Source organism: Amphiura filiformis, chromosome 8, assembly GCF_039555335.1.
Source record: "Amphiura filiformis chromosome 8, Afil_fr2py, whole genome shotgun sequence".
In the NCBI taxonomy this organism is placed as follows: Eukaryota; Metazoa; Echinodermata; class Ophiuroidea; order Amphilepidida; family Amphiuridae; genus Amphiura; species Amphiura filiformis.
Window position 1 is genome coordinate 39,859,521 of NC_092635.1, and position 22,951 is coordinate 39,882,471.

Genomic DNA, 22,951 nt, shown 5'->3' on the forward strand with positions numbered 1-22,951 from the left:
TTTAATAATTGGTTATCAAAGATATTGTTTGTTTTCCCAAAATTAGATCGCATAATCTGAAATGAAATTAGTCTTAGTACAAGTCGTTGGAATTGATTGTCACAGAATATGAAAAACACTCTGAAAATGCACGTTTTTGGCCCTTATTTCTAAAAATTGGCAAGAGACTAAAATTTGACTTTTATTGCCAATTAGACTAACTACAGGGTTAGGATTTAGCTGTTTCAGTTGGCAAATCAGGATAATATTCTTTTAAAACCCAAAGAAATATAGCTATATTTTTCTAGAATTGGGAGCATGCATTTATATCCTCCTTGTGTTCCACCGTGACTACTTCGCATATGAGACTAATCTGTAACACTGGTCATTTGTTACTGCCACAGATGAGTAAATAATACATTATCATCATGTCTATGGTCACTAAATGTATCCATCCGCTCGCTGCTCAATGCACTGTATCCGAAAGATGTAAATAATGACCAGCGTTACTGATGAATTTCAGATGTGAAGACACAGTTACACAGTATGAAAAATGTATGTGTTACGCTACACGGGCTGCCAACCCTTCCACTTTCTGGTCAGGTTTCCTGTAATTCTATCCTCCCATACTGAACACCTCCTGCTTCACCCCCTGAGCACTACCTGCCGATCTAACATTGCTACTGATTGGTCAATTACATGATATCTTCACTTCAAACACCGATCAGAATGGAGCTTTGCGTGGTGAAATTATTCTAACAATGTTGCTGATTGGTCCAATTGATAATGAAAACTTCTTTTTGGCCAATCGGCAGGCAGTTCTCATGGGGTTAAACTGATCAACCTGTAATTTATCATACAGTGGTATGGTGGTATTTGAATATTTCCTTTTTTCCCTCCCAAATGTAAAACCCCCTTTTTTTTTTCAAAGTTGGCAATCCTGGAATAGGCTTTTCCATTTAAAATCCACACTCCCTCTGTGGAAGATTTTTGAAATATCTTCCACAGGGGGAGTATGAATTTAAAATAGAATGAACACATTAGCAGCTCCATTTGAAACTCACCCTCCCTCAGTTGAAGATCCAGGTTGAATCTTTCTCAGAGGGTGTATGAAATTCAAATGGAGTCACCTAATGTGACATTTCATTTGAAAATCACACTCCTCCTGTGAAAGATATTTCCAAAATCTTCCACGGGAGTAGTATGGATTTTAAATAGAATGGCCCAATAAATGCACTTGACAGTGCTTTGTGTGAACTAAAGGTACAAATTTTGTATCCGAAATCAGACAAAAAATACCTACCCATCCAAAGATAGTATCCAATCTTGACTACCTTTTGGAACTCAAGTGGAATGTCTACTGAGAAGTCCTGGTAAAAACATGGCTGAAGAGGGAACCATGATGGCAAGGGTGGCCAATTATTCTGCCGTGCTGAAAAACGAAGGGAAAATTGAAATGAGATAAATATGTGTTAAGGTGGTACTACACCTCTTGATAAATTTGTGACTATTTTTGCATTTTTCTCAAAAAAATAATAACACACTGGCAACAAAAGTTATGTATATTATAGGGGCAAGGAATCCAGTTACTACACTGGAATTTCAGTGACTCAAGACAAGCGGTACGTTATTTATGAGAAGAAAAGAGGTACCGATAGAATGTACTTCATTTCTTAACATATATTGAACCACTTGTCTTGAATCACTGACATTTCAGTGAAGTAATAGGATTCCTTGCCCCTATAATATACATAACTCCAGTATGTAGTTATATTTTGAGAAAAACACAAAATCAGTCACAAAATTTATCAGGGGGTGTAGTACTACCTTAAATATCTTTGTCATCGATATTTCGCCATGTTTTATAAATTTGAAGTCCAAATTACAAATGACACAATAATTTCTTCATAATACAATAAATATTAGAAATGAAACATATAAAAAACACTCTCTGTTAGGCTTCCAGTGTATTACATCATTGATTTGTATGCGTGCCATGTCATTATGCATCAATGATGGATGACACATGTTCCTTACGGTACTGACCTGGAATTTTGTACTCCAATTCTAGTTGTCAATTTAGAAAACAACCAGGCATTGATCACTACTTAATATTATTAGACATTCTGCAGACATACTTTTGATTTTGTCTTTGTGTGTTGTTGCTGTTGTGTTGTTATTTTCCCTTTTTCTTTCCGTTCCTGGAATTTGATTTGTCTTTCCATTTTTGTTATTTTTTTGGTGTGTATATTCATTTTCTTTTTTACTTTTAGCTTTTCTTCCTGTTTTTTCCCCACTGTCTTTTCATCTCCTTTAGTTTTCCTTTTCCTAATAACATATGTTTCCTATAGGTCTATGTGGTAATGACCTGGAATTGTTCCACCATTCTGGTTTTCAAGTCAGGAAACAATACATTACTATCATTAAACATTTCATGTTGATCTCTTTTTTACTTTTGTCTGTTGTTTCTATTTGTTTACTTTATTGATTTCCCCTCTTCTTTTGCATTATTTTGGCTTTTTTACAGTGCAATTTACTTTACAATGTCAGGTTTACATTTTTTTTTCTTTCTTTTATTTTGTGTGTCTTTTCCCTCTTCCATTTCTTTCTTGAGTTAATGTTTTTCTTTCCCTGTCCAAGCTCAGCATCCTTGGGACAAGTGTCCCTATTAATACTTTACCAGTCTTAATTGCCTCTTGCGATGCTCTTCTTAGCATGTGCCTTGCGACATGTAATTGATCTACTTAATATTTCAATTCTCGTCTTCGGGTGATATCACTCTGTGGCTAGTGTGTCAAAAGGTAGCTGCCTTCAAAATAAGCACAAACTGTCAGCTAAAATGCTCATATTACATGCGCACATTGCACGGGCTTGTGATTGCCTTTATCCATACCGCCTACAGTGGTTGATCATGTTCACGAGTATTGCATAAAATGAGCGGACCTAACACTTGACTTTGGTTAAAAATAGAGACCTTTGAAAGGATTCTGGCTACTTCTGCCATTCAATCAGTTTTTCAATGATTCTCAACTCCTGACTTTTCAGTTTGTTTTTGTTTTTAAAATTTCTTTCAAATCTTGTTGTTGTTGCATAGGGTCAATGATCACTAGTGTTATTTCTTTCTTCTATCTGTTTCTGTGATCCGATTCTACTGTTTTGGCATCCAACATGTATGGGTTGTAATTTAACATTTAAAATCTAACATGGAATGTATTTTATATTATTGTAAATATTATGGCTAGGTTTTAGTGAAGGAATTGCAGAAAAGTCATATGCAATTGTCAGTAATGAATTAGTTCCGAATCAAATTCAAAGCTACATTCTAACAAACAAAAAATGCCAAGTTCAGTGTGATAAAGCTGCCTTTATAAAAGACATCACACATGTACTTTGTTCAGAGAGGATAATGATGAAATGCACACGGCAGCTTTGAGCAACTTTTTTCTTCTTCTTTTTCTTGAGATGATACTAAAGTGGTTGATCTTGTTAAATCATATCAATGTTATTCCTTGCATTGAAACTGTCTACAAAGTCATTTGCATGTTTTTCAGCAACCATCACAGGTTCATCCCCCTTTGTACTGTTACCGAATATTTTCAGCCCTAATCGTGGGTCATATAATCAGAAAAGTCGCCCAACATTTGTCTTAACCATTGGTTTTTATAAGACGGAAAATTACCAAAGTCGCCGGAGTCACTCTTGTAAAGTAGCCCAATTTAATTTTCCGCACTGGTTTCTATAGAATAGGAAATGCTCAAAAGTCGCAGTAAAAAACTTCAAAAGTCACCCAGTTTGGGCTACCAAATCGCAGGTTCGACAACCTTGCCCCTCTGACGCTCTCCACTTTATAGCTGGTGACAAAAGAAGGTGTTGTACCTCTTGTCTGTCTATGTGTGAATGTAAGTGTTGAGTTTATAAAGATCTCTACCATAGGCATATTGTTACAGGGGAACAGTCGGTATTCATGAAAACAAAGTGTGTGTAACAGATAGCATGTTGAGCTGCCAGCTTGAAACCTTACCTGGTCTATTAAGCATGCAAGCAGCCTGTATTTTTCTTTCTATCATGGGTCACAAGTTTCCCGTTTATCGGCTCCACTTAATTCAAAACTTGGTACAATTCTGGTTTACCCTGCGCACCCTGTGTTTTCAATACAATTCTGGTTTACCCTGCGCACTCTGTGTTTTCAATACAATTCTGGTTTTAGAGTTATGGTTGGGGTTAGGTTTAGGATTATGATTAGGGTTATGGTTAATGTACTTGTGCGCAGGGTATACCAGAATTATTCCAAAAATCTTTCTATTTGGCCGTTTGCTTCAAAGATGCTAATCTGAAAATTTGTTTCAAATTATCATATTCCTGCTAATATTCACACAATAGGAGCACTTGACAATGGAAACAAACTACTCACATCCATGGATTCATGTTTCATTTAATTACTTCTACAGCATGGGCAGATCCAAGTTTTTCAAAGGTGGCTCTGCTTATTATATGATTGATTTTCTGGCTCTCTTCGCGTACCAAAAATTTATGGTAAATGTGACTCTATTGGCCATTCTGGGTGAATCAGAAAAAAAATTTCACAAATTTGGTCAAAATCACCAAAAATGTTTTTTCTTTCTTTTTACTTTCTTTTTTTGTTTGGATCCGTCTTTGCTCTCTCTCTCTATATATATATAGTATGTTCGTTGCAACTAATCATCAGAGACCTGATCACACACATGCATCAGTTCCAAAATGAGCCATTGAGGGGGAAGACTCTAGCATTTAAATGTATTTCGTGGTTGGAAATTACCCATTTTGGCCATTATTAGATGTTATATTGTAGGTAGACATTTCATATGCATCCAAATTACATAATGCTTCACGATCCACATCAAAACAAAGAGTGTTATTCTTCCCTTGTGCACAATGCCTAAAATATTGATATCGTTAAATTGTGCGTAATGGGCATGTTCATGGTTTATGGCCTATAACTGACTGAGATGTTGCTAAGTGCTATGAATGTTGTGTGATGTGTCTGCTGCATAATGCTCATGTTCATACATGTATGCAGTTGATCAGAAGACTGGAATCCAAAATACTGGTTTGGTCAAGCTACTGTAGGGACTAGTTAATTAACTTATCAACAGTACTATTAATTAAAGGAGGATTCCGTGATCCTAGCATCCTCTTTTTATGACATTTTTCAGTAGATATCCACAAAAAAAGCTTATTCCCAAAATTTCAGTTGATACCGATTTTGCGTTTGCGAGCTATGCATGATTATGTGTATTACACTGCTCCATAATTTATGTTGTAATTTTGTTCTGGTATACCGGAACGAAATTCAAATTTGATGATATTTTTCCTAAACGAATTAATCTGCAAGAAATTTTTGTTACATAAACACTATGTAGCCAGAGATTTACAGTGGTGTAAAAATCTCAACTTTTTTTGAAAAAAGTGGGAGGATGAGGCTGTGGATCACGAAATGCCCTTTTATTAAGTATTGTATTGTATTGTATTGTATTATTGGTGAAATAAATCCAGCCTACTGATTTGTAAATGAGAGCACATTTTCTGCAAGTTAAAAATGGCGAGTTATCCCCTGCAGTGAATACTTACTGTTGTACTGTGCACTCCTCATTTGCTGTTCACGTCTTTGTAACTCAGCTGCTTTTTTCTCCAATTCTTCTTGCCTCTTCATTAGGTCCTCTTGTGCTTGTGTCATGGCCTATAGATATGATCAAATGGAAGAAAATAAAATATTGCTAAAACTTGTCAACAAGATTGTTCGTATTACAATGGTGCAAAGATTGATCAGATATACATACAATACACACCATGGCCTCAGATTCGACAAGAATCACTGAATCGATTCTTGTAATGATTCTCGTATCATTTGTTGCGAGAATCAATTTCTTTCATTTTCAGTAAGTGAAGCGACTCAGATGGTTTTTGATTTTTGCAAACTGGCACAAAATCTAGGCCCTGCACGCTATGCTTTAGCATAGTGTGATTGCATCAAGATCATCAGTTCACTTACTCCAGGATAGCACCCTTTAAGTTATAGTGCACATCATGTCATGCCAGTACTTAGCTTGTTAATATCCAAACAGAACAGGAGTGGATTGGGGCACACAGGGGTTAACACCCTACTCTTTTCAAAACTGACTGTGAGCTACATGTACAGGTATGGCTCCCTGATACAGTGATAGGTAGGACTAGCACTTCCAATGCGCTCGCTGCTCGCTCCACTCGCTGTTCGAGAGGCGTTGCGGTTTGAGAATGGGGGCTAGTTCTAGGTAGGACAGATGGCTTAACGTCCCCTTCGAAGGACAGCATACTCTAATACTTCATTTACCCAATACTAATATTACTAAATGTACCATGGAGTGAGCAGAAGTCTACATGTAAGCCAATACCCCAACAAGTTGTCACTAGTGGCTGGGAATTGAACCAAGGACCTCATGCGCCTAAAGGCGAGTACAATAATAGCATTCAACAACCTTCCAACTGCTGCAAAAGCACTACTTCCAGCCAAGCTTGGAACTTTTAAAAGAATTGTATCTTAATGCTATTTTTATATTTTTAATATATATTTGCTATCTGTACCTTAGTGTCTTTTAGTTCCAGAGTTTGTAATTTTTAATGTATTTTAATATATAATATTTATTATTTTTGTAAATTGTTAACCATTTTGATGTATTTTGTTTGACCCCTGGGCACCCATGAAAAACAGTGTTCACACTGATTGGGTTTCCCCAGGCAAAATAAGATCTAATAAATAAATAAATAAATAATCATTATTTCACACTCTTATCAGATCTGTTGACGGTGGCGGTATCAGGAATTTTTGTCGGGGTGGGGGTTTATCAACAAATTTTGCACAAAATTGCTGCAAAAAGTAGAAAAATAGTTGGGGGATTGCACCCCTCGTAGTGCCACCACTCTCTGTTGATATGGTACAAGTCAAACCAACATCCCACAAAAAACATAGAACTGATCAATATGAAAAGCTTTTCCCAGGAAAGCAATGTCATTGCTAAATGAAACTACTGTGGGTAAAGAATACTACAGACAGACAAGATATTTACTTAGTACTTGGATAAATCACTATGCCATTGGGGCCCTAAGTACAATGTAATCTATATTATATGTAAAATATATTAACAAATCAAACATGATACATCTTACATGTACATCAAATAAAGGGAGAACTTATGAATTCTTTCAAGCTCAATTATTTAAGTCATAAATCTTTGAAATTCAATAAAAAAACAAACGTACAAACTAGTGAAACAGGTGGTTGATAAAAAACAAGGTTGTAGCTATGTTAGCCCGCATCAGCCAGCCAAATAAAAAATCATTTCTTTTTCTAAACAAATGATTTTTTTCATCATAAAAGAGCAAAAACAAATTTTAGGGGGGGGGGGGTGATACGGTATAGCCTATTTCCTGATCCCTCGCATTCACTATAAAGATTGTGCTTTCAGCCAGCGCTCTAATTCATGAATTGGATAGTAAAATTAGCCGTCACTCAACTTGGGCTAGCTACAACCCTCTAGGTCACCATGGTCATCCGGGTAAGTTTTCAACATCCGGGTTATATGCCGTTGACAACAAACAAAACGTAAATGCCGATGTTGTGTTGTTGTTTGGGTTTGGCGCCACGCTGTGCTTTGTTTTCAACGGCTCCTGACCAGAAGTGACGTAGCTCCGGGTCACCTATTTTAAAATAACATATATTGTGCATTCTAAGGAATTGAAAGGGACTGAAAGATTTTTATTTTTTATTTTAATCAGTTGAGGGGATCATCTCTCCCAGTACATATACTTGCTATTACCCTCATATATAGTCCAAAAACTAAAATCAAAATGTAAAATTCTATCTAGTTAATAATAGTCTTCATCAGTGTTTACTCATTAGGCTGTATGTCGCAAGTTTGGCCCAGTGAAAATTAGATTTGGCACACACAAATTTGCAATGCTGTATTACAATTAGTCAATTTGAGGAATTATTGGCCAAAATTGGGCCAATTTGAGGGCAAAATGCTTCATTTGGCACACCCAATTTTGAGAGAGAGTAAACTCTGGTCTTCATGTGTTCTAAATCACTCAAACAAATAATGCATTACATTTGTGAACATATAATCACACTGTTAGTGCCAAAATAGCTATTTTACAGTGGTAATGAGATATGCTGCATGAACACATTCATGCATTGGACTTTATTTCGCATGTAATTACATGAATTATGCAAACATCTCTTCTTCAGTCATCACTTCACTGCTGCTAAATGACTTGACTCTGTATCATATTCCATGAAAGTATCAATCTAAGGTAAGCCGAAACAGTAGCGTTGAAAAACTCCTCAAGGTTAACAGCCTTGGCAAAGGTTCTTACAAACCGATAACCTGACAATATATTGGCAATGATTAAGTGAGCTCAATTTCAAATTCTATAGAGGTATTCTAAATAACTTCCCCTCTCTACCCACAATTGAATGGGCAGTGGATACTGTAAGCTCCTGAGGAAAATGCAATCACAGTATTCGCAGACACATTACTTTTTTGGTGCATTTGCATTGAAAAAAGAGAATAAGTAATTTGGTTTATGACTTTGTAAAAATTTTTGAAAGATTTTTTTTTGGGGGGGGGGGCAGGAAAATCAATGAGAAATCACTTTCTTTCTTTCCTTTTTTTGTTTGTTTGCATTTTTCGGAAAATCGAGGTGCACGTTTTGGCTTCCAAAATTGTGTTTTTCCTCCAGTGCTTAGGATTTGTGGCAATTTGATGTTTTTGCTACAGACAGAGCCACATTTAATTCAAATAATAACTAAATAAATTAAATTGAAGCAACTAAATCCACAAAATTCAAAATATCTTGCGGAATTTAAAAATAGGGATGGTAGTCCCAAATAGGTTGTTTCAAGATATGGATAGTGACCACCACGCATAGTAAATAGTCATGAGAATATTCTTATTTTTTTTATTTTCACCCTACACAATATAGGATATGACCTGTTCATATAAGACCAAATGTTAACCAAACATCTTACATAACTGTTGACACACAGACTATGACTGTCATTGTTGATATACAGACTGACCCAACTGTCTGACTGACAAACGATTTCTGATGCCATGATGTTTGGTGTTTTTTTCCTTTGGACGACCTAAAAACTAAATTCCTGCTAATTGTTGTTCTTAAATATTTTAATAAACATCTCAAAAAGAGTAACTAACCCCCCTTAAATAATGGCCATTATTCAAAAAGGGGCTATTGTATTACAAATCTGTAAAGTGCGTTGGAAGCAGAATGTATTTCTGCGCATTTTGACACCTCATTTGATACGATAGCCCAGAAAACAATAAAACACCGGTCAATTTAATGTAGCGAGGTCCAGATTTGAAAGTTGCATTTACAACAATACAAAAACACTCAGATATCATTACACAGATTCTCTTCCATTATATTGAATACAAATCAATAGAATTTACTGCAACTTTCAAATCTTGGGTTACATTGATTTAAATGTACGCCGTGACGTCAATATTTAGTCAATTGCTGCAAATGAGGTGTCAAAATGTGCAGAAATAAATTCTGCTTCCAACACATTTTACAGATTTGTAATACAATCGCCTGTTTTTGAATAATGGCCATTTACCCGCCATTATTTAAGGGGGGGCTAGTTACTTTCTTTGAGATGTTTATGAAATATCAATCAACACATGACTACTGACTTGCCATTTAACCACACACTAATGCAATTTTTGAAATCCAAGCACCATATTATTGACTGTATCCAGTAACAAGGAGCTTATTTTATTGCTTTCCCAATGGAATGTCAGGCTCCAATAAATTAATGACAGGCTCCAATAAATTAATGCAGCCAAATAGCGCTCCGACATACGACTAGTAGCCCAATTTTGATGACACTTGTCAGTGGCAGTAGCGCAAGTGTAATAGACCTGTGGTGGGAGGATATATGGCCAGCTAGTTGTATATGCCCGACTGATTGACAAGGGGATGCTGACCAATTGATCAGTTTTGTATGGGATTGAATTAATTTTTGGGAGGAAGGGAAGGATGAGAAGGAAGGTGGGAAGAAGGAAGGTGGGAAGAAGGAAGAGAAAGACAGAAGGAGGAAAGGAAAGAGGGAAGAAAGGATGAATGGATGGAGGGAGGAGGAGGGACAAACAGAGAAAAGTGAGGAGGTAAGTATGGCAGAACAGGAGGGAGAGAGAAAGAATTAAAAGACCCACTCATGGTGATGGACACTGGTGTGAGCTTTTTGGTCAAGTTACGGCCATCATTTTGGAAAGGAGAAATAAATATCTATGCATCATTGCGATACAAAAAAGTGGACAGATTTAATTCAAACATAAATCAACAATAAAAAACAACAAATAAACACAAATCCTACAAAATGCTTCAGTTTCACCAGCATATTTCCACTAAGATAAAAATCATTATCGATTTGACTGAAATCATGAAAAGCTGCCAAGAAAGGTTTGTTCTTTCATGCATCGCCTCAAGTATAATCTGTGAAAGACAATGTACTTCCTCCTTCAAGGCTACTTGATATCGCCAGCTATATATCGTCATTGTTTAGTACATCTACCCTAATAAGTTGTACAATGTGCCATGTACAATCATGATATTTTGTTGACGAGACTGCCTGAAAGGGTGAATATTCAATATCCAATCTTTGTATTGATCGCTAGTTTGGTGAGCTTAGAAAAAAGGTCATAGCACAGGCTTCAACTTCTTGTGCCAATTAAACTAGGTCTTCTGAACATGAGTACTTCCAGATGAGACATATATCCGCAAGACAAACTCTCATGTCAGAATAATGATTGTAGTTCTGTGCAATTGCATGCTACCTTGCAATCGTCATATATACATAGTCATGCTTGTTTTGTTTATCATCATTATTGCCTATATATAATGCACTGAGTATTTCAACATATATGGTGTGTGTTCCCAATACTCCACAGAATAGTAGGAATGCAGTAAAAGATGGATGTCCCCTATTCACTGGCTCCCTCAGGAGACTATAAATGCATAGGTGCATGTATGGTCCACTGGGTATAAATCAGGGACGATCCATGGTTTAGCTATTACCGGTAATTCCCAAGTTTTGCATCATTGAAATGTATATACAGTAACTAACTGCCCCCGACATCAATGTATTTTGAATGAAACTTGACCGTTTGGAGCCGGATACCTGTAGGAGTATGTAGGTGTTTGCCAGAAAAAGAAGACACACACTCGTTTTTTACATTTAAACTCTGCAATGGGGGACCGTCCTCGGTTCAAGGAGGTCTGCAAATGACCGCAACTGCATGTGTATTTGTGAAATACGTCCTCTATTGTATGTTGAGATATAACATTGCAGTTGCTAGGTAAAATGTCATACACACACAAAAAAAACACAAAAAATGGCGGAAAATGTCCTTGGTTTGTCGATACAGATTCAGATGGCTGTGTTTGCATAGTCCTAAACGGCATCCAAGTTTGGAGGCGATTACATGTGGGGGCGTATGTGTATGTGTGAAGTAGGGGTCTGCATATGTGCCCTATGCACATGTGCCCATGCATAGAGTATATGTATCAGATTTAGATACTACTAAGCCAACTAATTATGCACCAGAGTAATTAATCACCCGATTAAGAATTCAACCTACTTTGATATAAAAAAAACCAGCAGCTGCTTGTATGCTCATGCACAAGAGCATGTTGGCAGGTGTTGGGGGGGGTGTTAGGTAACAACCCAAAAGTTCGATGAAATCCTATAAACGAATGTCCGTCGTTAGAAGGCTAACCCCCCTCCCCTCTAACGTAAGTGTCTAATATCGAGAATCCCAACTGGTATTCATAGGATACAGGAGCCATCGCTATGGTGCATGGGGTTGTGGAGGGGGTGCGACAATGCTAGATATTGATTGTTTACGGAAGAAACAAATGTTTTAAAATTATTTTTTCTTCATTCTTTTTTGAAATGAAAAAAAATTAGGAGTTGCTGGATTTTCAAATAAAAGAGAATCAAAGTGTGTTACAGCTGCTTTAACAATCAACTTACAAGGTGCACATTGCGCTTACTGCACTCTATTTTGATTTGAAATCATTTTGAAGCCACCACTGTAAAATGTCAATATCGTACTTCGGAAAATACAACAATTTGAAATGGTATATTAAATCCTTAAAAAAAAAAATCAACTTTGTCCGATGTTTTAACTACATTTTTTCAAACATAATTTGACTCCCTCCCTCATTTATAGGATTTCATCGAACTTTTGGGTTGTTCCCTTAACAAGAGTATAATGTGTAATATGTGTTTATGGACTTCATGATGCCTACACCTAGTCATGAATGCATCCAATCATCTATGCCCAAATACTTATTCCACATCACGCCCAAGAGTAATTAATCTCCCAATTTGGCATTCAACCTACTTGTAAATGAGACAACCTGTTTAATGTGTACCCAATGAATCTCCATTCAGTATGTATGACAGACACAGAGAAAAAACAGCCTATGATATCCGATCATGTAAACTTGACATTTGGGTTCCGCTGTGTACATGACATGCAACAACACAGAGTCACGTACAATGTTCTTCTCAGCGATAGCTATACTTCTTTAACTCTTTTTTGACTGCTCTGCATAAACCTAGCTATTGGCTACAGGACCTGGCAGAACAAGTTCTTGTTGTTCCCTGTCCAGTTAGCTCAATTGTTAACCCCTTGCAGGGTTCGCAGGTTTTTGCCGCAGGTGGAAAAAACATGTTTTTTTCCACTTGGCAAAAACAGTTTTTGCCGGCAAAAACTAAAAAAGTGATAAATAGTTCACCTTTTTCATCTCAAAACAATTTATTAAGTTACAAAAATAAATTTCAGAGTGTAACAAAGCCATAACATGAAGAATTTCATCTGATCAAGACCAGTCAAAACTTAGTTTTCTGGCCGTTTCATCAACCATTGGTTGACTTCATCACCAGTGTTGTTGTTGCTGTTTTGAAGTGCTGTGTGATAAGTTCAACACACGATCGTACAGGTGTGAAAGTTGGTAGGCCCCTCATCTCTGTTTAGGAGCTTGTCATCGTATGATCCTGTGTTGCATAAGAACTTTGACACAGGGGTCAACTGCTTCAACTTCTAGAGTTGCTGGTTCAATATCACACAGCACTTCAAAACAGCAACTGCTGATGAAGTCAACCAATGGTTGATGAAACGTCCAGAAAATGTAAGTTTGGATTGGTCTTAATCAGATGAAATTCTTTGTTATGGATAATCTACAGACCTGATGGAATTTCATCAAAAAGATGTACAAAGCCAGATTTTGTAATTGTAAGTAACATATTTTCATTACTCTCTAGTGCATTTAACTGAAATGTGGCATATATCAATAATTCAAAACTTTTTCATTTATATAGCTAAGGACTTGATGAGACAAAAAATATGTTGAATGATTCAATAAAGGTTGTGTGTTACTGTTTATGAGCTTTCTGTATTACTTTTAAATACTTGAGTGACTATATGGGTTTTTGCCATTTTTGCCGGTTTAAACCAGGCAAAAACAGGTTTTTGCCACTTTTCCGGCAAAAACAGGTTTTTGCCGGCAAAAACTGAACCCTGAGTCCCTTGGACACTACTGGTCATATAACAGCATTTCTGATTGGTTGATGACTTGAAGCATTTCAATCACCAATTATGACTAGGCTTATTTATGGTCAAACTTACATTTGCAGATGTATTAATACCCTCTTTGATTGGTTCAAAATTGGACACAATATTCATTTTGGCCAATCGGCAGGTAGTTCTCATGGGGTTAAGGTGCTAGACTCTAGTGCATATATGGTACTACACCTGTATAGAGCTGCATCCCTGAATCAATGATGCTAAATGGTTTATAAGGTGTATCTTGGGACAAAGTAGTCAATGGTTTCTGTGAAGCGCAATGATCTTGAGACAAGTGATTACCATAAATTTATGGCTTTTTATATATCTTGTAAGTGGTGGATCACATGATGCAACTCTGATATTTTCAGCTAATATTAGCCAATCAGAACCATAGTTTCATATATTCACAAAGATTGGGTGATGCTACAAATGATAAAAGCCAAAGAATGCTGAAGAATAATACGAGACCTGTAATCAAGGTGAAGTCACTCTTTGTGCACTCAAAGGTTGTCGCACTGATCCTGATCCAATTTGATGTATTACATGCAATAGATCCAATCATAGCACAATTCTACTTTGAATGACTTATGACATATTCGGAGTTTATCTCTGCCTGCATCTATAGATGCGTTTTGATTGAATTTTTTCAACAAATTAATTACTTTTTCAGGGTACCAACACATGTTAGAAAATTTTAAGCAATTTCAGTATAGTGGTCGCTACCCCCAACCTAACCTTTATCATAACCCTAAACCTAATAAGCCTTACCCTTAATGCTAACCCTGATCCTATCCTTGATCCTAATCTCTTAGTCCTAACCCTAAACCAGATTATAACCATAATCATAGCCCTATAACTTGACCCTAATCTAATATCTTGGGGTACTCAGATGTATTCTAAAGTCTTGCCAAAAACATAAAACTTGTTTTTTAGACAATCAAGTGTACTGACTTTATATCACAATATTTGGGTGCCTCAATTTGAGTATAAAAATGTGTTACTTTATTTCAACAAGCAGTGAATTGAGACAAATAAACCTCTCAATACCATAACACGTCCCGCACTAACGTCACATTTAAGCAATAGATGCGTCACCATAGCAAAGCACATTGCGAGTAATTTGAAAATGTGCACACAACCAGGCCAAGTCACATAAAATGGGTTTCTATAACAACACCTGTTTTGGTTCGAGCCATTCATCATCATCTGGATCATACTATCAAATAGTAATCTAATACCTACACAGAAATTGTCAAATAACACATATGAAATTGATCTTATGAATTGATGGCATGCACGTATGAAGTAAGTCCACGCAAAATCCGATGTTGTTGTAAATGGAACAGCAGTTCACTGACTCAGATGAAGAGGAGTTGTTTGTACACAAACAAATATCAAAAACTGATTCTTCAAAATGTCCTTTTCAATTAAACATGATATAATTATACTACGTACCATATATAAGACTTGAAAATGATAATTTTATTATAGAATACCGACTATATATTTTCCTAGGTCTATTTGATGGGACGGGAGAATATTTACTCACCAAAACAACAACATCCACCAGCAAATTAATTACACAAACATGTAGCCTACCCCAGCAACACCACCTAAAAAGTCAATCAAGCACAATGTCACGCTCTGTGCCTGGGAAGGTCAGCCTTTAATTTTTACGTACTACTACAAATTAAAGTGAAATAAGCTGAAAAGGATTGTTGACATGTAACCACTTTCTTTCAGAAATCGTATCTGTTACTGGTATATGGAAAATGTAAACAAATAACAAAAATAATAGGCATGGTATATATATAGGGTGTATCTGAAAAAAAGAAGTAATTTTATTGTTTTGTTTTACGAGAAAATAAATCGTAAATATTTTTTCAATGTATAATAATGTCGGCCAAGTAATGATCTGTTTTTTCTGTGTGACTTACAGCTTAAATGTCTTAAAGAGTTAATTAACTGAGGTATGCCAAAATTCACCTGCTCCAATATCTATACACTAAACCATTACATGGGCAATTCAAGAGGTATTGATCACGCTAAGTATAGAACAGTGGTCCAACTACGATTCCCTCAACTTATGTAAATCACCATAATTATATTGGGATGTACATGTAGTTGCTTATGGGATGGGATGAATGCCGTTTTTCTATTAAATTAAATTCTGTTTTTGTTGATGTTTAATATTTCTTTCAAGAAATTGTATTGATGTATTGGTGACTTACATTAAGGTGATACTACACCCCTTGGTATAGGTGACTACTTTTGCATTTTTCTTAAAAAATAATAACACACTGGTAACAAAAGTTATGCAAGGAACCCAGTTACTACACTGAAATTTCAGTAACTCAAGACAAGAGGTACGTTATTTATGATAAGAAAAGAAGTACCGCTAGAATGTACCATTTTTAATGTAATGTTTTTACTGCTACACAGGCACTTTTTTTAGAAACTGGAAAAAAAGTCTGTAAAAAGGCCCAGCACAGCACATAGCGCTACATGCTATGATGGCTTTCGCATACTTACACTTTTACATGCATGGAAATTTTAGACATAAACCTTTTTTTTGGCCAAATTGCTGTAAGCAAGGAAAAAGATTCTACCTTCATATGCAACTTGCAAGCAATTAGTTTCTAGTGCTGTTTGATGCGCTAAGTTTGGCTTAAGGGGGTACTACACCCCTGCCCAATTTTGTGCCTATTTTTGCATTTTTCTCAAAAATTATAGCGCATTCACTGGTAATGGAAAACTACTCGTATTGGACACTTCTACTCGTTTTCAAAACCTCCTAACAATGAGGAATTAACCATTGTTCCTCCTTTGTTATGTTACCCAATCCACTTTAATACGAGTAGCAAAAACGAGCATCGCCACTTGAAAAACGAGCATCGCCACTTGAGAAACGAGCAGCAAAAACGAGTAGCAAATCAGCAAACAGCACCCAATGCACAGCTTGGGTGTATTGGTTATTTTGGGAGCTCCAAACCCACTTGAGCCGAGATAAGTACCGTACATACTTCAGCGTCGCCGAAAGTGATAAAAGGTTCGATCGATCGACGTAGCAAATTGTTGGATGTCAAATCAGTAATATAAATAACCTAATTTTATCAACATTACTTTTAGCATGACCATCTTCTTGTCTCTAGAGTTTGCCGTTTAATATTTCTGTCACTGATTGCAACACAACAGCAACACGTGCTGATCACCAAGTTAAAATATAAATCACTCAAAATTTACATTTATACTTGGAATAGGCCTACGAGCTCATACGTATTTGTTATTCATACTTTTTTTTTGAACTACGAAGGAGAAAATCATGTGTCAATTAAAATTAGATTGCTTGCGTCTTTAATTAATAATATTTGTTTGGCTGGCGATAAATTGTGTTGTCCCGCTCTGCCATGGATCCGGAGTAGGCCTACTAATTAATAACCAATGGATCAAGAATATCTATAAATGAGAACTAAGATCATGACAAAGTCTTTTATATCCGTTGTTTTGAAAGTTTATAAATCGGCACGGACGTGACGCAACGTGAAAAAAAACCAGAGGATGATTTAAGCACTTCCCAGCAAGTCTTGCGGTTAGCACAGCTGTGTGAGTGAACATGACACCACTACCGCCCACTGCATACACACGTGCATGGTTAAATTTGAATTTGGACAGATATATTTACAGTAAAAACACCTTCAAAAAGTTGGTCGATTTCACATTTTATGTTATCTACAGAAGGTGTGAATTATCCTTCATGCATACATCACTTTAGATCTGAAATCGACCAAGTAATAATGACACACGGGCAATTTCTAAACAACATCTTTTGCACAGCGTTCAATGGGATTTGAAAAGTAAAGTGGCAGTTGAAACTCTAGTGATAACACTTTTACAGTGCATGATGGGGCTTCCTTAAATCATCCTCTGAAAAAAAACCAACCTGCGTATGTAGTTTTATATGCCTACCGTATTTTTGGCTTGTAACTTCTTTCATCTCGGGTTTCATCTCAATTTATATTCCTTGTAAGTTCATGAGTTGTATTGTTTGACTGGACGTGTTCTGCTCCTTTCCAATTTTTAGAACCAAAGCACTGCACATAATTAATAAATCACGTACTTAAGTCCGGATCCAAGTGCAAGCCCATAAGTTATGAAGGCCGGGACAGTCCGGGATGATAACCCACACCGCACCGAGACCCACGGCCACCCAGCCCGGCAGTTCCGGCCGGTGAAATAACCAAATTTATGCAACATGCCGAGCATTTGTGAATTTAAAGTTGAAAGTCGATAAACCACCAACAAAATTGAACTGAGTCCTGAATTGAAAGAGTCGATCCTGCAGTATCGGGCAGTAGGCCTACTCGTAGTCGTACTCCGTCGTCCACGAATCTGAAGAAAGCCCGCCAAGCACCAACGTGATCTTCATCTCCGGTCTTCATCTTGTTTTTACTGATATGATAATGCAAATGGACCGGACTCGTGAATGTCTCTCGGGAATGTCCATTAAGCAATTTAAAATTAGGCCAGCGCCCGCCGGATCAGTTGACTCGATTTCAGCCCAACTGAACATGCTGAATTTATCATTTTCATTGCGATACATTTGATTTGTTTATATTGAAAGTTGAATTCCCTCATCCATGTGTATTAACTGACTTTGATGAGCCGAACCTCATTGATGTTATTTCTGGGAAGCGGTCGTGACCGCCCTAGTTATTTAAATGAGGGTATCCATGCCCAGGGAACACATGGTATATGGTACCTATTTTAGAACCACATTTAAATCGGAGAGTACATGATTTACAGCGTGCACATAAAATGTAAACAAGCGTGTAATTTGGGGAAATTATATTTTCAATTTCATCAGAATCTGTATAATTATGTGCTTGTAATTTTACGAACTTGTTTAACTGATTTTCAATTTTTTTATCACTCAAACCATTACAATAGTCTGTATTTAATTTACACCAATACTGAGACCATATAAGGGGTGGTGCAATAATTATGTGTACCCCGGAGGGGGTGAATTATAGGGGGGGGCAAAGATTTTTTGGCAGGCCAGAAGGGGGGGCAAGCATTTTTGGCAGGTCAAAAGGGGGGTCAAGCGATTTTGGCAGGTCGAAAGGGGGGCAAGCAATTTTGGCACAGATATTTTGGGTACCGTTTCTACATTACGCCCTAAAAAAGCACAGGAAAACTTTATAGGAACACATTCAAATATGCAAAATTTCCTGCTCGCTGCGCTCGCATATATGATAAGACAATTTAAGGTTTTAAATTTGGGTTCCCAAAATCTTGCATGTGTAAGGGGAGGGCAAAGATTTTTGGCACGTCAAAAGGGGGGGCAAAGGTTTTTGGCACGTCGAAAGGGGGGACGATTTTTGGCATCAAAAGGGGGGGCAAGCGTTTTTGGCAGACCATTTTGAGAATTCACCCCAGGAGTACACATAATTATTGCACCACCCCTAATAATGAATATAAATAAAATCATGCGCTAAAAGGATCTGTAGGAAACCTGGAAGAAACATCAAATAGAACACCCTAATAAAATCTCCGACTCCCAAGTCATTATTTATTGTTTCTATTTATAGGTTTTTAGGTGGCGACAGATGATTGCGACAACATGGGAAAATCCCTAGTTAGTACCATAGCTGCAGAGTGCATGTACATACCAATTGATGATTTTTTTTTAGTTTTTGAGGAGTGTTTTTTATACCAGATTTAAATGGCGCCTACACAGGTGTGCGTGTGTGCGGTCACAATTTTTGGTCCATGCTCTGATCCAGACATTATAAGGGACGCACCATTTGATACTCGGGGGGTAGGAAGTTGGGGTCGGGGAATTTTTTTTAAATTTCATGCATTTATACACAGTTAGGTGGGGGAAGTTTTTTGGGTTTTTAGTGTTGGTGGGGAAAGTTTTTTTTTTTGCTCATGTAGTGAAGTGTTTTTTTTGAAAAACTTCCTACCCCCACCCTGAGAATCTAATGGTGCGTCCCTAAATAGACCACAGACCTTGTATTAAAATGCGCAGTGGCGGCACGGGGAGTTTTTAGTGGGAGGGTGGGAAGGGGTGCTTTTTCGAGGTGAGCATGGTGAGGTTGCAGGGCCCATGTGCATGTTTACCGGCTGGGAGGGGGGCAGAGTTAATGCAGGGCGGTGGTGGGTCCGACTGGGTCGGTAAATGTGGAATGTTTTCTGCAATGATTTATGGTTAAAGGGGTGGGTGGGTGCCCCATGGGCGCCGACTCTTCCCCAAGAGCGTTAAAAAAAACCCACGATGGGTGGGTGTAGTTCTGTCCTGGCAAGAAGGTTATGTTCGTAAATCATCTGACCTCGGGCCCCTCCCAGGGGTCATCTGAGGTCAAATTACTAAAACTGTCATATGGGCATGAAACTTCGTGAGGTACAGTCAACATTTAGAGCTAAAATTTTGGAAGATCATTTTTGGGGTCATCCGAGGTCACTCAGGGGTCATCTGAGGTCAAACTACTAAAACCTGTCATATGTGCATGAAACTTGGTGGGTACAGACAACATTTAGAGCCAAAATTTTGCAAGGTCATTTTGGGGTCATTTGAGGTCACCCATGGGTTATCTGAGGTCAAATTAGTAAAAACTGTTGTATTGGCATGAAACTTGGTGGGTACAGTCAACATTTAGAGCCAAATTTTTGGAAGGTCATTTTGGGGTCACCAGGGTTATCTGAGGTCAAATTAGTAAAAACTATCATATGGGCATGACACTTGGTGGCTTCAGTTACCATCAGCCAAGTAATCGCGTCCAGCCGAGAACCGCCAAATATGGGTAACCGCCTAGTAATATTATATTTCAATGTTTTTGTTTTTTTTCATTTTATGCCAAGGGGGAGTAGATTTTGTTTGGGGTCAGCAGGTCCCCCCACGTTCATCCCATTCTATACACGTACAACAAAAAGTACAAGCACATAATTATAATTTGGAAACGAGACTTCAAGTTTTGCGCTCATGCATAATACCAGGTAGGCCTATTTTCATTCAGTCATTACGGGATCAAAAATTCTAATAAAAAATGGATAGTACAAAATTAGAGCGTCCATCCACCCACACTTACACACGAACACCCTCCCCAGCACCCCCCCCACACACACACACGCCAGCACTCCCCACCCAACTACACTCAAGCACCTAAAACATTATTGAGCGCAGAATTCAGAAACGAGACTTTAGCGCTCATGCATAAACCGGGTGATTTTTATTTGATCATTACGGGATCAGAAACAAATGAGTAGGAATTCATTTAAAATTGAATAGCACGATATTAGAGTGAACACCCGACCCACACACCCCAGCAGACACACACCCAAATACACCCCAGCATTATGACAAAACATAATTGAGCGCAGAATTCGGAAAAGAGATCGAATTTTGCGCTCATGCATAAAGAAACTGGGCGATTTTCATTCGGTCATTACGGGATCAGAAACAAATGAGTAGGAATTAATTTTAAATTGAATGGTATACGAAATTACAGTGTATACCCGACCCCAAACCCCATCATACACACGCCCAAATACACCTAAGCATTATGACAAAACATTTAATATTGAGCGCACAATTCGGAAATGAGACTTTTGCGCTCATGCATGAAACCGGGTGATTGTCATTCGATCAACAGAAACAAAATGAGTAGGGTTTCAATTAAAAGAGAATAGTGCGATATTAGAGTGTAGGCCTACACCCGACCCATACACACCAGCTGACACACACCTAAATACACCCCAGCACATGATAAACATTAATGAGCGCAGAATTCGGGAACAAGACTTTTGCGCTCATGCATGAACCGGGTGATTTTCATTCAGTCATTACGTACCGTATGCGCCCGGGATCAAAAACAAATGAGTAGGGAGAACCTACAAAGTACATCCGTCGGTCTCCGACCCACACAAACACACACCCTACACTCACCTAAATACCCCCAAGCTCATGTGATTTATAGGTTAATAATTTTAGATGCAAACACAAACACAAATTCGGATTTAGGTGCGAAAAACTAACATTTTACATTTCCGGGCTCAATTTTTGAATTGGTTCGTGAGGGTGTGTGTGTCATGTAGGGGGTAATGCAGAGTTTCGGGGGCAAGGTGAAACCTACATACCACCAAGACTATATAACATAAAACATAGCATGAGTAGGCCTAAGCAGGTGATAAAACATTATTGAGCGCAGAATTCGGAAACACAATTTTTGCGCTCATGCATAAAACCAGTTGATTTTTTCATTCGGTCATTTAATACGGGATCAGAAACAAAATGAGTCTAGGAATTCATTTAGGTGGAGACAACGATTTTTTGGCAGGCGAAGGTGGGGGAATACCGTGGAAGTAAGAGTTCCATGTGTACTAGTCCCGGGTATAGATACTTGTCTAGTCTCAGTCCACATCATATGCATCATCACTCCGGGAACACGTACATGTGCCGTTTGAATCACGAGGCCATCAAACTTCGGTTTCATTTTCCGCCAGACTGTACCCACCAAGTTTCATGCCCATCCAACAGTTTATACTAAAATTGACCTCGGATGACCCCTGGTGACCCGGAAATGACCTTCCAAAAATTTGGCTCTAAAATGTTGAATGTAGGGGCCTACACCCACCAAGTTTCAAGCCCATATGACAGTATTTACTAATTTGACCTCAGCTGACCCCTGGATGACCTTGGACGACCTTCCAAAATTTGGCTCTAAATGTTGACTGTACCCACCAAGTTTCAAGCCCATATGACAGTATTTACTAAGTTGACCTCAGATGACCCCTGGATGACCTTGGAGGACTCTGAAATGACCTTCCAAAAATTTGGCTCTAAATATTGACTACCCACCAAGTTTCATGCCCATACAACAGTTTTTAGTAATTTGACCTCAGATGACCCCAAAATGACCTTCAAAAAATTTGGCTCTAAATGTTGTCTGTACCCACCAAGTTTCATGCCCATACGACAATTTAAAGTTATTTGACCTCAGATAAACCCAAGGTGACCCCGGATGACCCCAAAATGACCTTCAAATATTTGGCTCCAAATGTTCGCTGTACCCCTCAAATTTTATGCCAATATATACGAGTTTTAAGTTATTTGACCTCAGATGACCCCTGGGTGACCCCGGATGACCCCAAAATGACCTTCAAAAATTTGCCTCTAAATGTTGACTGTACCCACCAAGTTTCATATACCCATACGACAGTTTCTGCTCATTTGACCTTAGATGACCCCTAGATAACTTTGGGTGACCTTGACCCACTAACCAATACAAACTTGTTCTGTATTG

General features: G+C 37.8%; 1 protein-coding gene across 1 annotated transcript in view; it reads right to left on the minus strand.

The window, feature by feature from the left end:
• Positions 1-22,951, minus strand: part of LOC140159020 (secretory carrier-associated membrane protein 1-like) — a 98,311-nt gene that overhangs the window by 16,151 nt on the left and 59,209 nt on the right. The window contains 2 exon segments of the mRNA XM_072182341.1: positions 1,283-1,411; positions 5,587-5,695. Of these exon segments, the coding sequence (XP_072038442.1) occupies positions 1,283-1,411; positions 5,587-5,695 (238 nt within the window).